General features: G+C 26.3%; 1 protein-coding gene across 1 annotated transcript; it reads left to right on the top strand.

The window, feature by feature from the left end:
* Positions 1–62: 62 nt before the first annotated feature.
* LOC129973053 (neuroguidin-like) lies at positions 63–16133 on the top strand. Its single transcript, XM_056087414.1, has 13 exons — positions 63–280; positions 396–533; positions 2877–3014; positions 5263–5341; positions 6724–6776; positions 9151–9232; positions 9511–9635; positions 11286–11341; positions 11435–11483; positions 12758–12838; positions 12959–12994; positions 13813–13846; positions 16055–16133. The coding sequence occupies exons 1-13, from the start codon at positions 251–253 to the stop codon at positions 16072–16074; spliced, it is 921 nt and encodes a 306-aa protein (XP_055943389.1). The 5' UTR covers positions 63–250; the 3' UTR covers positions 16075–16133.
* Positions 16134–16611: the final 478 nt, after the last annotated feature.

Genomic DNA, 16611 nt, shown 5'->3' with positions numbered 1-16611 from the left:
AATTATAAAAAAAAGATAAAATCAGACATCCTACAACTCAACAAGTAATGTTTATAATTTTCCAAAATATTGAAAACGTGCGAGGCGAGTTAATTTCTCTAAAGCATTTTAAAATCAAAAAATTCCTGGTAAAACCTGAATTTTCAGGTAACATAAGCCAGGATAAACATTCTTTAGCTCTAATATTTATAAAAAAAACTACCAGGTAATTCTGTGAATCAATAAATTTTTTTTTCACCTTCACAAACACATGAAAAACGAAACGGAGATGACAATTGATGTGAGTAATTTATCTAAAATTTTATTTAATTAGATTTAAAATAAATGACACTATCTATGTCGTCTATTTATAACTTTTCATTTTTTTATGTCTGAAAAATATGATTAATCTTCAGGCGGATGATATTAGCAACGATGATGTTGAAGAAACTATTCGTCTATTAAAAGAAATTCCAATTTTGGCATCAGGTGTTTCGGATACCATTCAAAGGTTGCTAACCAGAATACAGAAAGATGAACTACCCACTGAAAAAGTAAGCGTTCGGTCTCTTTCCGAGTTTATTTTACTTATTTTTCTGTTTTTATTTTGAGTTTTCAATGATGTTTTACTCGTGAAATCAGTAAAGATTCTGAGGCATGTCTAATGTATTGATTTTATTCAAATGCTTGATATAATTCATTGCATAAATAGCTATCTTTTTATTTTAGATTGATTAGAAATAGGTCTGCTTCCTAAAAATATTTGTTAAAAACTTGTTAGAATAATAAGACTCCTACATTTTTGATGTTAAATTCTGTCCCTTTAAACTTATTGCAGTATTTCAGCTGATTCATTTAGCAAATAATCAGATCTTCTATATACTGATTGAACTTTTCTTCACCATACACTTTTAAGCCGTCATCTGAACCATTTGTAACCCTTTAATCTATTATTTTTAGTGAATCAATGATTACCATAATCATTAATCAATAATAATCAATCTTTGAATTTGTATGTGTTATTTTCAAACATACTCTTTAATGTAAGTCATTTATTAAGGTATGGAACTGTGTCTCCAGAACTATTGGAACTTTTGAAAATTTTCTTAAAGACTACGTGTGAGATTATTGACTTGATGTCTAATGTTTATTATATGGAAACATTTTTTTAGTAAAAAGGAACAGTTTCAGTGTCTCAAACAGCATTTTCAATAAATAAATTTAGATGCTTAATTATTATTAGAAAACTTTGAAAATTTAAAATTATTAGTGTAACCTACAAAAAAAAAATTACATGTATATTTTACATAGATGAGAATCAACTATCCATACACTTTAATGTTTGGTAGAGGATTTGCATTTTTAATGAAATGCAAGCTAAATTTCATCTTTCAAATTAGCGAATCATTAATTCATGATTTAGTTCTGCCAAAAATCTGTTTTACATATTGGTCTGTTGCATATTTGTATTTTTAAAAAAATAAAAATCCTTTTTGTTGTATTGAAATTTTTAAGCTAGCTAATAAAGTCTAATACTATTCTTGTCATCTGATTGTTTTTCAAAAGGGCATAGGCAATCTACAGTAGCTTATAAACTGTATGATAATTTAATGAACGAAATCAAATCTGCTGATGTATATCTGAATATATATAAGATAAAATATATTATTTATTTGTACTATCGCGATAATTCTTCCCCAAAATATCAAATGAATAGAGTTATTTGCAGTATGCATACTTTAGATAATATGATTGATAAAAGTGATGCTTAATATGCCTCTTGCTGTGCCAAATCGCCAATAAAGATGGTGGACAAAGTAAACAAACACTTCTGCGGAACAGTTACAGTTAACACTTTCCCCAATATATTTATGATTTTTTACTGATAAGTATTGTTTTTTGCAGACCGGCTGTACCGGTCTGCTGGATGCAGAACATGTGATGCCTTCAGCATCTGTAGAAGGCACAGGGCAGAATTTTTTAACAAAAAAAAATGTTCTATGGCTTTGCTAGCAGCGGGAGCAGGAATCTAGTAGCTTCGCAAGCACATTGAACATAAGGACTGTGTGGATAACAGGAACAGTATGTAATCAAAAGAAAAAAAACTCTCATCTAAATCAACCAATTTCATATTCTCAGCCCACACCGGACATACACACTTTGAAGCAATCAAACCATTCTCCATACAAAATTACAAACAAGCATACTTTCGTAACTTCATCAACTCATTAAAAATATATATTCCTGTCACCCTTCATCCATTCTGCAGGTTTGAAATATTTTCTTCCATTCCATTTACCTGACATTCATTCTTGCACAATTGCCAACATAGCAAATTATCGAGGGAACCAACTGTTAGAGTATCAAAAGAATTACGATAACTGCGAAGAATTCCATTGCAGCTGACTTTTAAAGTAAGAATGCAGCATCAGAGTTGCTAGAAGAGCCTTCCGTTGGATTGCCATATTGGCGACAAACTCGGGAGGGCACACTAATCTTCACTTTAATCGTATGATTTTTTTTATGTGGTACTTGTGATTAATTCAGGGTCAGTTATTAATTGCCAAAGACTTTATATTTATTGCCACCAGCAATTAAGTACAACAATGTCATGCAGTTAAATCTAAAGTTCATCTATAACATGAGTTAATAACATAAATATATGTTATTTATTTCTAAGTGTTTCTCCATATTAGTTCTAAAAATCATAACTGATAAATAAAAAAGTTATACTTTGATGATTTTTATATAGTAAATGTTCTCTGATTTTCTCTTTGTATGAAAAATGATGCTTGTATATTTTATATTTATGTGTATTTTCCTGTTAAGGAAAAAAAAAAAAAAATTCGTTTTTTCTTGAAAATTGAGTTAATAGACCCTGTTTTCCTCATTTTTAGGGACTCAGTTTTCTTGATCTCAAAAATCATACATTCTTAAATTATGTGATGAATGTGACATACCTGATGCAGCAAAAAATATCTGGAAAGAAAATTGAAGATAGCCCTGCTATTGAAAGGATAGTTGAAGCAAGAACTGTAAGATAATATTCTTTTGTATCGATAAAATTGAAATTCTTTGTTATAACGTAAAAATAAAAAGGAGAGTGAAATATAAGGTTTTTATAATACATGAAATAATAGATTTTTAATATTAAGAAAAGTAGTCCTACAAGACAACAATGTAAAATTTCACATTTTTTTTTTCTTTGTTACAAAATAAATTGAAAATGCTTTTTACAATAGTCTTTAAGAAGATATTCTCAAATAGATTTGACTTTTTAATAAGATTAATAGTCAAGATTATTATGAGTTAAAAGAACCCAGTGTTTATATCTATTTTATTTGTTAAAAACTTTTTTATTGCATTGTTCAACATAATATTGTTTAAAACATAAAAATAGTAATTTCTTATTAATTTTAGTGTATTGAACAAAGAAAATCATAGTAAAATTTTAAAATTGCCTTTTGTATAAGTAATAGAGAAAGATGGGGTATAGTGTTACAATTCAATTTCATTTTGAAATAGTGATAACATTAGCTTCAATTTATTTAAAATCTTGTCAGTCATGTTGTTGTCCAAAGTCTATAGTTTTGAAAGTTTTTTTGTAATTTATTTAAATAAATCCTTATTTTTATGAATTAAAAGGGAAATTTTGAGTGTCTAATAAAATTATCTTTATTCATGAATTATGTTTATTTTATAATTAATAATATTTTAGTAGTCAACCTAATTGTATTTTGGCTCTGCTGAGGGAAGTAAAATAATCTAAATTCAGTATAAAGGAGAATCAGGCACCAGGTTTCTCATTATATACATAGAACTCGCCAAACATCCACCATTTGGAATTGGGAAAGAAAAATAACTCACAGAAAATTAAGAACAATATGGCAACCAGACATGAGAGAAGTAATGCAAAATTATTGAAAATGGAAATTATGTTATTATCAAAAATTATTATTAATAATGGCAAAAATTATCAAAGAAAACATTGGAATAAATCTAGTTAACTCAAAGTTGATACAAAAAATAAACAAGAAATAGTTAATTGAAAATTTTCAAAAATTAAAATTGTAAAAACAGAAAAATTGCTAAATATAGAGGGAAATAAAAAGTAAAAGCACTAACTACATTTCTCCTGAGCTTTTTTCTCAATGAAAACACATCCAGTCACACAAAGTTCGACCATCAATCAGAATTTCATTCAAAATCCATTTGCTACTTGTCTCTTTTGTCCAAATTATAAGCATACTCCCATTGCTACACTCAAATACACTTTTAAAAACACAGAATGATTCATTGGAAAAATAAATAACAATATAAATGAATTGACTAATTTTTTCCAAAAGATTTTTTCAGCATATTGTATATATATCTTATGGGATGTTTGCAATATTTATTTTTCAACTTTTTGTTTCTGATATTTAAACATCAAAAATAGTTCAAAATTTATTTATTACAAATGCTCCGAAGATTACTCCCTAGTTCAAAATAAGGAAGGATAGGCTTATTCTTTGGGGAGCCTATGAAAGCTGTATTATTGCTATAGCAGTTGCAAATTATATTTTTTCTTCTGCATTTAATTGATATTTTATTTTAAGTCTGCTTAAGGAGTCATTAAATATCAGTCTATTTTGATCCAGATGAATTTTAATGAAAGCTATTCCTTATAACTGTTGCCATTATAATGTAACACTGTACCCTGACACAGTGCAGTCTTATAATGCTAGTCACTACTCAAAACAATAAATCCTGGAAATAACTGTTACTTTTTTTAATTTTAAAGATATACAATATGTACCTAAGATGTCAATTCACATTTCAGCTAAATTTGTTTCATGTACGATTACTCAATTGTAAATGTAATGATTTTTATGTGCAATATATTAGTGTGTCCTTTTTTTATTGCTTCCATAATATCACGGTGTTTAATACTGCTTATAATTAAATCCATTTCTCACCTTTTTCTTACACAGTTTTTGTTATTTCATCCAAACTTAAAAATATGTATCAAGTGTAACAACCTTATTCTACAAAGTGTACATTTCTAATGACTTCCTAATGTGAGGAATGACTAGAGTTTTCAGTTGCACACTTGACTAAATAAGGCACTTTCCTTAATATCAAACATTACTTGGGCTTGATGTTTAATGGCATTTACTTGTAGTTAAAGCAAAGAAAAACTCAATTATTACCAAAAAAAAAAATTATTGAATTTTCTTTATTATTTTTCTCATTTAACCTTTAACAATTCTTTCCTATAATAAATAAGTAAATTTGATTTAGGTGCTTGAGAAAGTTAGACCAATCCATGAAAAGCTGAAATATCAGATTGATAAATCTACTACAGTATCAGGAAATATAGGTAAGCGTACCATTTCAAATCTTAAATAATGTTAATTTTTATATATACATAATGCTAAACTTTCTTTAAGCATTTGTATGAAACGCTGAAAAAGATTTTAGTATAAATATATGATGTCCCCAAAAAATATTTGTGTAATCTTTTAATAGTTGTTACATAAATAATTTATAACATCCATCCCTTATTAACTCAGATTAATTTCCATCAGAATTAATGGAATTTATTTTATGAATTGATTCAAGGCTTGTCTTAAGAAAATTCTTATGATCATATGGTTAAGGCAATGAAAGAACCAATAAGTCTCTTCTTCTGCTTCTATCACATGCATATGCTTACCTGATTTAACTCCTGTAGATTTCTTTTAAAAGGATTCCAGAAACATAATGTGCATTATTAAGATTAGCTACTATTGACAAAATGAGAAAAATAATTGAAAGATCATATCAAATACTATTCTATATTTTACTTAATTTCATATTCTATCTCTTACTTCCATTATATTCTATATATTATTATCATTCCCCATAACATATATCTAATTAGAACCCATATTTTAATCAATAGTGTACTACATATCTTGTATTTTGTGCCTGACATTAAGTACATTTTTCACAAAGTCACTCTGAATTGGTCAGGTTTTTCCACCTTTGATATTAAATGATATTCGTGGCAGTAATTACTATTCTGTCAGTCATTGTTACCATCAGTGCTTGAATAATAACAGTCCTTTATTCAAGCATTTCTGTTCAATAATAGAATTATACATTTGTGTTAATTAATTTAAGTTATAAAGCCAAGTTTTATATGTTATTACTTCTTCATATGATTATTATTCAAAGTTTTAAACTTTATATTTTGATATCATTATATAAAGATGTTATCTCTTAGCAGTCAAAATCGGAAATTAAACTTCCCTGATAGTGTTATGATTATATGTAAATTCTAATGATTAGTTAATTAAATTGTTATTATTTTGCTTTCACAAGTAATGTGAAGAAATCATTAATCACAAACATTAATTAAGTTTATTTAGGGAAAAAAAAAATTTTTAACAGTACACCATTTCTATATTATTTTAGTTTTGCCTTTTTATCATAGTTAAAAATTCTTAAAAATGGCTAAATTTGCCATTTGCTTTTGATATTAGGAGGTTTCAATTCTGATAATAACTTATTGCATTTGACTGTTTTAAAAATAAGTATTAAATTATTATAACAACTGATATTGAAAATTAGATATTGGAATTCTTCATCTTTTTGCAAGATTTTCATTTTTTTATTTGCTAAGGATTCTACTCTTACTTAGGGCCTGAAAATCCAAATGATAACATGAATTGCATATTTATGTTTGATGCTTTCTTACACATATTTTTTATAATTTAGATCCATCTGACCCTCTGAGATTTAGACCTAATCCGGATAATTTAGGAGCTCAAGTAAGTTATTTCTTCTCAACTCCATTTGCATTCACATTGTTTTAAAGTATAATTCCTAATCTTTAAATGTCAAAAGATTTATGCACCTGCTTTAAGTCTTTAGCTGTATTTAATTTTAACATAAGTTGATAATGCAGTGAAACGAGTGTGTTTGTGTCATTGTATTCAGTCAAATAGTTCTGATATACAATTGCAAATTTAGGTCTTTGCTCCCCTACGCAGTGTGCATTTTGAGGCTGCTCTTTTAATAATTGAGGCAATTTAATCTCACATTTCAATACAATTTTAATTTTACCAACTTGTGAGTAATTTATTTTAGGGTGTTTTTTTTTCAGTATTACTTAATTTTGTGTATATGCATATGTTTTTGTTTATTCATTTAAATTCAATTCTGCACAACATTTGAATTGCAGTTATTTTGTGTTATAAATACTTTAATAAGTAAGTGAATATAATGAAACACATAGGAATTTGCCAGTTTTACTCAACTATGTGTGAATAATGTCTTGTTATTTTACAATTCTTAGAATTTATATTTTTACAAAAATATTGATATGCAGCTGGATTAATAATATTTTTTTGATGAACCTGCTTATAACTCTGCGGCTCTAAACAGTCTTCTAATCAACCTAGCCAAAAATTTGTCTCTGCATGTAAATGTGAATATAGTTAATATTAAATAAATTTTTTAAGCAGACTTAAATTCTTGGCATCATTGATTGAAAGTTAGTATGATAAAATTGCCTTTAAAGTGAGATTTGTTTTATTATTTGGAATTTTTCTACAACTCTAAGTGGCATAGAAACTTGTATTAAATCCTTTACTATTGGTGTAATAAAATTCACTTTATATATTATTAAGCTTTATAACACCATCTTCTGAAATAGATGAACATTGTTTATTTAATTTTATGAAAAATTTGCAATTCTTCCTTTTTGTGCTTTGTCTCTTCCACATCAACATTTTTCTTTCCTAAAGCATGTTTATTTATTTTGCTGTTATCTGAAAATTGTGTAAAGAGCACATAATGATCTGCATTTGTTTAAGCATGATGCTTTTATTCACTAACTCACTACATATATATTTTATTTCATAAACTCAAATCTAGGATAAAATTTATATTTATGAAAGCACTAATTTTAGGATATTACCAATTATGAGAGACTTTATTATAATTTATTTTAAGAAAAATAGTTCTCGCCTATCTGATATTAAATTTGCTTTTTTAAAAAAATCCCTTTATATTTCAAACTATTGTGGTATGATAATGCCCTAAGCCTGAGTTAATTGTTGGAATTAATGTCGAAATATATATATTTTTTAAATTGCTTATTAACATTTAACATTGGCAAAAATATACAGATAAAAATTTGATGGAATAATAAAATTTCAGTGCTAAGAATTATTTAAACTAATTTTGATTTTTTTTTTTTATTTAAAATAATTTTGAATTCCTTCTTTAGTTTAAAAATACAATAACATGACAATAAAATTGGCATCACTGGAAAGCCCCCCCCCCTTTTGTTTTAAGAAAAATTTTAAGCAATGTGAAAATGCTTTATATTTATTTATTTATTTACTAGTATGATATGCTCTAAAGCTATTCAGAGGGAAAAAAAAAAAAAAAACTTCTATAATTTTTAATAAATTAAAAATTTTATAAACATTTTGAAAAACTTTCTAAGTGAAGCACCTTTTATCTTAAAAGTATCTATGTGTTAAATTTGTTAACTTCAAGGTCCTTTGGTTTACCTATTATAGCAATGATTTTCTGTGTATAAAGTGTACCATTTTCATGCATCATTAGATTTTACTGAAAGTGTACTGACCTAAAATGTAAATTAAAAACTACAAATTTACATTCTTTACTCAGCTATTTGAAGCTATTTAATTCTAGAAATTTGATCTATAATAGCTATATTTACATGCAAAATATAGTCTATTTTGCAACTCAGTTTGTTTAGTAAAAAGAAAGTAGATTTTCAGTGCAGCCTTGAAAACATTAGCCACTATTCCATTAGCAAGAGTTGCCAAAACATACATAAAATATGAAAGTAAAAAAACTTCCATTGGTAAATTCTTACATAAATTTTTGTACTTGGTGAGTTTAGCATATTTTGACATCATGTACATTAAGGGAAAACATGATATTTATGTCTGATGATAACTGATCACAGTATAACGCAATTCTATGAACGTATGTTTTGTATAAAAACTATTTCATTCTTTCAAATCTTTAGTAATTTCTGTGATAGATAGATAATGCTGTATAATTAACAGGGAAAATTGCATTTTGCTACATATCTTTGAAATGATCAAAATTTGTAAATGAGGTTAATATGATGTTATAAAGAGATACTCTTTTAAAAATTAGGAGGAAGAAGAAGATGAAGAACAAGAGGAAGGAGCAAAATCTAATGTTTATGTACCACCCAAAATATCTGCTGCATATTTTGGTAAGTTAACTAATATTGTAATAAATGTTTTTTGAAAATGTAATATTTTAAAAAAATGTTGTTAGTTAATTTTTGTTACTGCAGTATTGTGTTATTAAAAAAAAAAATCAAATACTGTATTCATTTGTTAATTAGAATCTGAAGTTAGAATTACATTATACTAAGAAACATCTTATATTTAGCTATGCAAATTTGTTTTGATTTATTATGTATATTTTTAATTCCACTGTATATAGCATTGAAATTAAACTTCTGAATTTATTTCATTTTCATTATAGAAGAAAATGATACCTTGGAAGAGCGCAAGAAAAAACTTTTAGAACGTGCACAGAAGAAAGCTTTAAATAGCAGTGTAATGTATGAATTACGAAAAGAATATGAGACTGGGCCTGAGGAAATAAAGGTTAGTTCAGATGCCTTCAATAAACTGGATACTTTGTTATTGTTATTCATTTTTTTTAGTCTTGCTTTAGTTATTCTAGTTATTAAGTCTTTATCTTAAATTATTTGATAAATAATATGTTCAAATTTTATTGATGCATTGTTTTTAAAACAATATCTAAATATTTATTGTTAAAAAATTGTGTGATTCACATAATTTCTTTAATTATGTTTATATCTGTTAGATCAATGTTTTTTAAGAAAATACATTCTCAATTTGTGATATCGGAATTATATAATAATAAGGATAATTTTATTATTCAAAAACATCATTATAACATTCAGAAAGTCTAATTTTAATTCTGGAAAAAAAATTTAAAATGATTCCTTTATTTATTCTTGTAATCTAAAAAAATTTGCTAACTTAAGAACATCTTGTATTTGGTTATTCCATCACTACAGTTCTATAAATCAAATCTAAAATACTCATCTACTAAATTTTTTAAAGGAGAAAAAGTGTTCTCCAAAATTGATTATTTTCATTTCTTATGAATTTATTATACTTTAAAAGGCTCTTGTAAATGAAGAAACTGAGAAGAAGAAGACACTTTTCTTTACTGCATTAAACAGCAATTATAACAAAAATATTCAATTATCAAAACTTCTACATTTCAATTATATTATTCATACTATTGGGTTCATTTGAAATTGTAGCTGTTGTGGCTTGATGGCAAAATCCTGGCTTTGGGATCAAATGATACCATAGATAGATATTCAGATTCAAAATCTTTCTATGAAAGATCTGCAATTTATTTAGAAGAAACATATTTGCAAGTGAAATATTAAATCTGCCATCCAGGGTCAAATATCTTCCTGCTGACGTGATTCAGAAATTTAAAGCAAGAATGTTTGCTGAAATGTTCTCATTATTGGACTGTGGCCCAAAAGCATTGAATAATGTTTGTTTTTCTTCAAAACAGGGTGTTAATATAATTAAAAAATTAATTTGGGTCTGATCTCTTTGCTGTCTTAAAATTTGTTTTTTTTTTTCTTTGGCTGTGAATACTTTTTCTAGATTATCTGCATTTATATATTTTATATAGTTCTCCAATTGTTAATTACATATTACCTAGCAAAATCTATTCAAAAGTCAAATCTGTTTATCATGTTCCCTAATCTAGGATTATTTATTTTCAATTTTATTTGCATTCAAATCTATATGATCAAGATCTTTCTTTTTCTTAATCTATGATTTTCATTAATTCAAAACATATATTTCACTCCCATGCCATTTCAATTTTATGTTAATGTAAATCCAAATTGGTTCCTAATGTTTATTTGTATTTGTAGAGGTTGCAAAATGACAATTTTATGATCACAGTCCAACAAGTAATACAATTACCAACAATTGTGTAGCATGAGAATAATACAATTTGTTATTGTTTCAAAATAAATTAATAATTTAAAAGAAAACAGATGGTTAATAATAAATTATAACAAATGTTTGCCATTGCGTTTTTAGTTTGATTTCATTTGTTGTTAGATGAGTTTACTATTTAATTGAATGTTTATATAATGTTTTGCTTATTTGAAGCCTGACTTATTTCCACCTGATTAATTTTCTTTGTTCTTTTCTATCCTTTGTAATTTTTTTAATTATTGTGATTCACAGGAAACCATTGATCCTTATAAGATCAAACTGAACAAAGAAATGAAGGAACGCTTAAGGTAAAGAAATAAATTTTTAAGATTTTGTAGCTAATATACATTTATGCATTATTTATGGTCTTACTTATATTTTTGTTTGTTTGTTTGTTTTAGATATGAAGAAGAATACATGACACGTCTTCCAATGACAAAGAAGCAAAAGGTAAAAATTATTATACTATCCATATTATAATATAGACAGATTTGAAAGTTTTTCAAAGAAATATGGACTTCAGCATCTTTGGAATAAAATTTTATCACTCTTGAGATCAATTAATTTTATTTTATATAATAATTCCACTGTATTTTTAATATTTCCAGCACTTTTTGCATAAATTTATTCATTTTATTGTTCAATTAATCAGACATATTTTTTTTTTTTTTAAGTTTATGTTAGGTACAATTCATTATTTTATGAAGTTTGGTTTTTTTTTTATTTATTTATTTATTTTACACCTGTGTCATGTCTGCACTGAATAAATTGCATGTTTTGTAGATTGCTTTGTTTAAAATCATCTGTTGCTTTTCATAAATGCTTCTTTTATTAAATTAAATAAATTATTCAAGCAGTTTTAGGGTAATTCAAATTTGAATCTAGTAAAAATATTAAAATCAAGGAATTTTTATGCATATATTATGTGTTGTATTTTAAATTACAGTATGTTTGCTTTTATACAGTATACATTATGAACATTAACAATTTAAATTATAATTTGATATTGTAATTCCTATTTTCAGGAATAAAGAAATGGTTTAAAGTTAATCTTTCTTTAATTAACAAGGTGTTTTCTTAAGCAACTGGTATGCAAACTTATCAAATGTTATACGTTTTTCTTTGTTTAATAAAGGAAATGTCTAGTAATTTTTGAAGAAATAGAAATGGGAAAATTTCAAATCATAGCAATATATATATATATAGTGTAATTATCTTAAAATGTGTGACATTCCTGGATTATTCAAACCATTGTTTCATTTTTTTTAAAAATAAAATCTGGCTTTAATAAAAAAAAATGTTAAAAAGCAACCTTAAGTTTTCTGCATTTGTGCCATGCTCCCATTATCTGTTGAATAATGGAATTCTGACTTTGAATGTGTGTCTATTGACTTCTGTTTAATAGTTTTAATGATTAGTTTTTTTTTAAATGTTTCATTTTTGTTTATTATGTTTTAAAAATGAAACATTCAGAATTTTTAATAAGATCTTTCGGTAACAATGCAGAATTTTCATATTCATTACCTTAATGTTGCTTATTTTTAGAGAATAGAATTTGACAAATGCCAGCAAATCACATTGTTTCATTCTCATTCTATCCATAAATGCTTTTGTATAGAGTATTTGATGTTGGTTTTTAACCATTATTGGTCTTATTGTTCTTAAAATCCTTTTGGTGCATATTGTTTTTATTTATATTAACGTGATCAATTTAAATCTTTCAGCATGAAGCACGGCAATTGATGACTGTTACAAACTTTAACATGAAGTTTGATGATGTATCAGCACTAGATATGGGAACAGAAGTGAGTTGAAACCATTATTGATTTATTTTATTATGAATATTTTAGACATCGGGCAAAAATTTTTGATATTCATAACTTCTTGTTAAAATTATGAATTAAAATATTATTATTTTTTTTCAGGATATAACTCTAAAGCGAAGGTCCAGTGGTAGAAAGGTTAGGAAGATGCAATTTTCATTTTATTTTTAAATGTTCTATAAGAAGACACAATTTGAAAATAATAAAATATGTAGTTACTACTGAAATTCATATAGGTAGTTATAGTACACTCCCAAATATCCTTCCCAATGCAGAGGAAGGGCAGGCCGAATAGATTGGTGTTCTATTAACTCTTTTTCCCTGCCCACCACTACCAGAAGACAAAGGTCTTTATATGCAACACACCATTTTTCAATTTCAACTTGTTGTTGTTGTTGTCCCCCTTATTGTATTTTTTCCCAACTCCTAAAAATTATAATTATTTATTAAATTAGTTTCCTGTTGATTAATCAGTAATGCTTATAATCTGTTAAAGTTCTTAAACATTAAAAATGGAACTTTGTTACCACTTTTATTTCAAATGTATCATTATCTTTTACTTATTCATCTCAAGGTCCAGTTTCTTTTAATCCAAAATATGACTAATTCAAATTTTATACATATATCTGTTTTTATCTTGATAAGGCCTAGTACTTCTGTATAAAGATTTGTCTATCATTTGTGTTTGTTCAAAAATTTAGTGTCAAGTAAATAATAGCCATGACTTTTTCAAGACATTCATGACTTTTTCAAGACATTTATTTGCTATTCTTCTATCTGCATCATTTTTTTCTTAATTATTGATTTTGTAAATCATAAACTTAGTATCTTTGAAGTGTTCCCTTCTTAGATTATTTAAAAATTATGTATGTTTAAATGAATAAAAGCAATCAAAATATTAATAAGTTATATCATAGAGAAAGAAAAAATAATTTAAATGAAACTTTTTTTTTTAGGACAAATTTGCTAAGAAACATGGAAAGAAAAAAGGTATGACTTCATACTTACTGATATATCTGTAGTTTGATATTAATTGAATGACAGATATAATTGATTAATATTATGTGTTATTTATTTAGAATTTTGTATATTTTAATTGCTTTTTTACTATTCATTATTATTATTTTAAAAAAAAACTATTCTTATTTTAAATTGTTTTTATTGCGTTGATTTGCCTGTTGTAATTACTATGGAATCTACTTAGTGTTCATTCCTATCTGTTAAATATAAATAGTGATAATAATCTAAATTTCAAGCAAAATAATTCAAATACATTCAAGTTTCAGTACCGTTTTTACATATTTTTATTTAAATTAACATGTTTTAAAGTTGAAAAAAGGAAATTTGTAATTGATTTAATGCTCATTTGCTGATATATGACAGTTTAGAGTTTTGAAATTTTCCATTTATCTATCCTTGATGACAGTACACTATTTTTAAATTTATCACTAAATTCGTGTACATTTTGGTTCCATAGGCACCATCTGGCAATGAATTTGGGGAAGGGGAGGAATTATGATATTTCATGATAAATAGAATTCTAGTTAGATCTGTTGGGATCCAAGAAGAAATGTGCAAATAAAACTTTTCTGTGTAAAAATGTGCAAAGATAATAGAACAACTAACTTTGGCTGATATATTCAAATAGTATTTTAATATAAAGATTTTAAAAAAAATATTCAAATAAGGGGAATATTGTTTGTTTATGAAAAAATGGTGATGCCTCAAAAGAAAATTGTTTTGTTTGCTGCAGTATGTATTGATGAAATCCATTATTACATTACAACATGCATTTTGTTTTTTAGTTCAACAAAGAGCTTCTTCATTATTAACAGTTTTATTAAATTTTTAGAAGCTAGTTATATGTGTAAAGGAAAAACATTGATTGCTCTCGCACATCATAAGAAACTGTTGAGTGTATCCAAGTTGCATTCAAACAAAACTATAGGAAATACACAAACAGAAAAAACAGACACCTGGGAATTTTGCATCCATTAGTACTTAAAACTATGCCTGCGACTCTTCAAAATTAAATTATTGTCAGTGAGTATGAGCAATCGAAACTCTCAAAAATGTTTCTCCTTCAAATCATCCATTTTTGGTGAAATGTGCAGAATATTATTTTTATTTATCAAAGAAAGGCATACAGATAATGTTTTGTTGGATTTCTTGGCACTCAGGAATTAAGGCGGATGAGAGAACTGATGAGGCTGCAAGAAGTTTTACAGGAATAAATGAAAATTTTGTTCCCTTAAATGATGCTTTGCAAGCTATCAAAAATCAACTTGAGAAAAAATGGCAGACCGTTTGGGACTAGGAAGATAAAAATAAGCTACACAAAGTTCAACTCTTGATAAGACCTACTAAAAGTAATGAATTAAGTTGAAGACAATCAGTTCTATTAAATTGTCTTAAAATTGGACACACAAGACTAACACACAAACACCTTCTCAATTCAGAATCACCGTCTTCATGTTCCTTTTGTCTTTGTCATTTAACCATTAAGCATATTCTAGTGTAATGCTCTAATTTTAGTACATTTAGACATAACCACTTTGGTAAGAACAATATTGAATTAAAAAACTTGCTGGGTAATAATCTTTTTTTTTTTTTTTTTTTTCTGAGTCTTTCTAAGAACATTGTATATTAAGACAAATCATGTGTTCGGTGCAGCATGGCCATATATGGCTTTTGCACCATTAAAACAAAACAAACCAAACCAAACTAGTGAGTATGATAACCAAGAGCCAGCTACTTCATGGATGGCAAGAAATGGATTTCCTGTTTGGCACTGTTGCATAACAAAAGGAAGTCATATTGAATGCATTGAATAAAACTTTCTTGTGTACAGTGATTATTATGTCTCTTTCTATTGTTGTTCATTAGAAATATATATGTTAAATCTTATCCTACTTTTCGAATAACCCCATAGTCTGTATACTTAAAAAGTGTAGGCAGTATGGTTTTTGCAATCATTAAATGAATATGTTGTAAACAAATTTCAGTTATTTTCTGAGAAATGTCTTTCATCAATTGTCCAGATAATTTAGCTCTACTGTATTATATTCATAGGTTATTAATTATTATTAAAAAATAAATGGTAATTAAAATATGGAAAAAAATTCTGTCTTTTAGTTCACTAGTTAAAAGAATGTTTTAAAAAAATTTCCTAATATATTTATTCTCTTTTATTTTCAGGAAAGAAGAGGAAGCACTAACATATTCTTTGTATATTTTATTTTTATTTAATAAACATGCATCATGTATAAAACTCTTATTTACATCGTTTTTGTGTTTTTCGCATTGTGTTTGAATTTAGAATTTCTAATGCATTAAGATTTTCTCAGGTTGTTTTAATTTTAAATTATGTTGATCATTCTTTGTCATATTCCTGGCCATGCTTCCAAAAACTCATAACAAGGATAAAATAAGAGGATAACCAACTTGGCCTCTGATTCTGAGGCTTTTAATCTTTCACTATGACCTGATACATGTTTCAACAATTTTTATTTGTTGAATTCTTTGCCATTGCATGTAATTTATTCCGATTCATAATATGCTTCAGAATGTATTTTATTTCTATTAATATTAAAAAATAGAATTAATTCTTTGACACACAGCTGTAGAAATTTGCAAGAGGAAAACCAATGATTAAAATATTCTGCTTTATTTTTCTATAGGTATGCTGTAATATTTGTTAATGGAATCAAAATAATCGATAGGTGTTTTTTTTTCTTGCACAATTATTATCTATC

Source organism: Argiope bruennichi, chromosome 6, assembly GCF_947563725.1.
Source record: "Argiope bruennichi chromosome 6, qqArgBrue1.1, whole genome shotgun sequence".
Lineage (NCBI taxonomy): Eukaryota > Metazoa > Arthropoda > Arachnida > Araneae > Araneidae > Argiope > Argiope bruennichi.
Note: the sequence above shows the minus strand (reverse complement) of the source record. Positions and strands in the feature narration are given on the sequence as shown.

Bases quoted from the DNA above. Each gene is read 5' to 3' on its own strand.
- LOC129973053 (XM_056087414.1), top strand. From the start codon at position 251: ATGAAAAACGAAACGGAGATGACAATTGAT. The intron at 5,342-6,723 runs GTAAGCGTACCA...TTTATAATTTAG, and splicing joins TACAGTATCAGGAAATATAG to ATCCATCTGACCCTCTGAGA. The intron at 12,839-12,958 runs GTGAGTTGAAAC...ATTTTTTTTCAG, and splicing joins CACTAGATATGGGAACAGAA to GATATAACTCTAAAGCGAAG.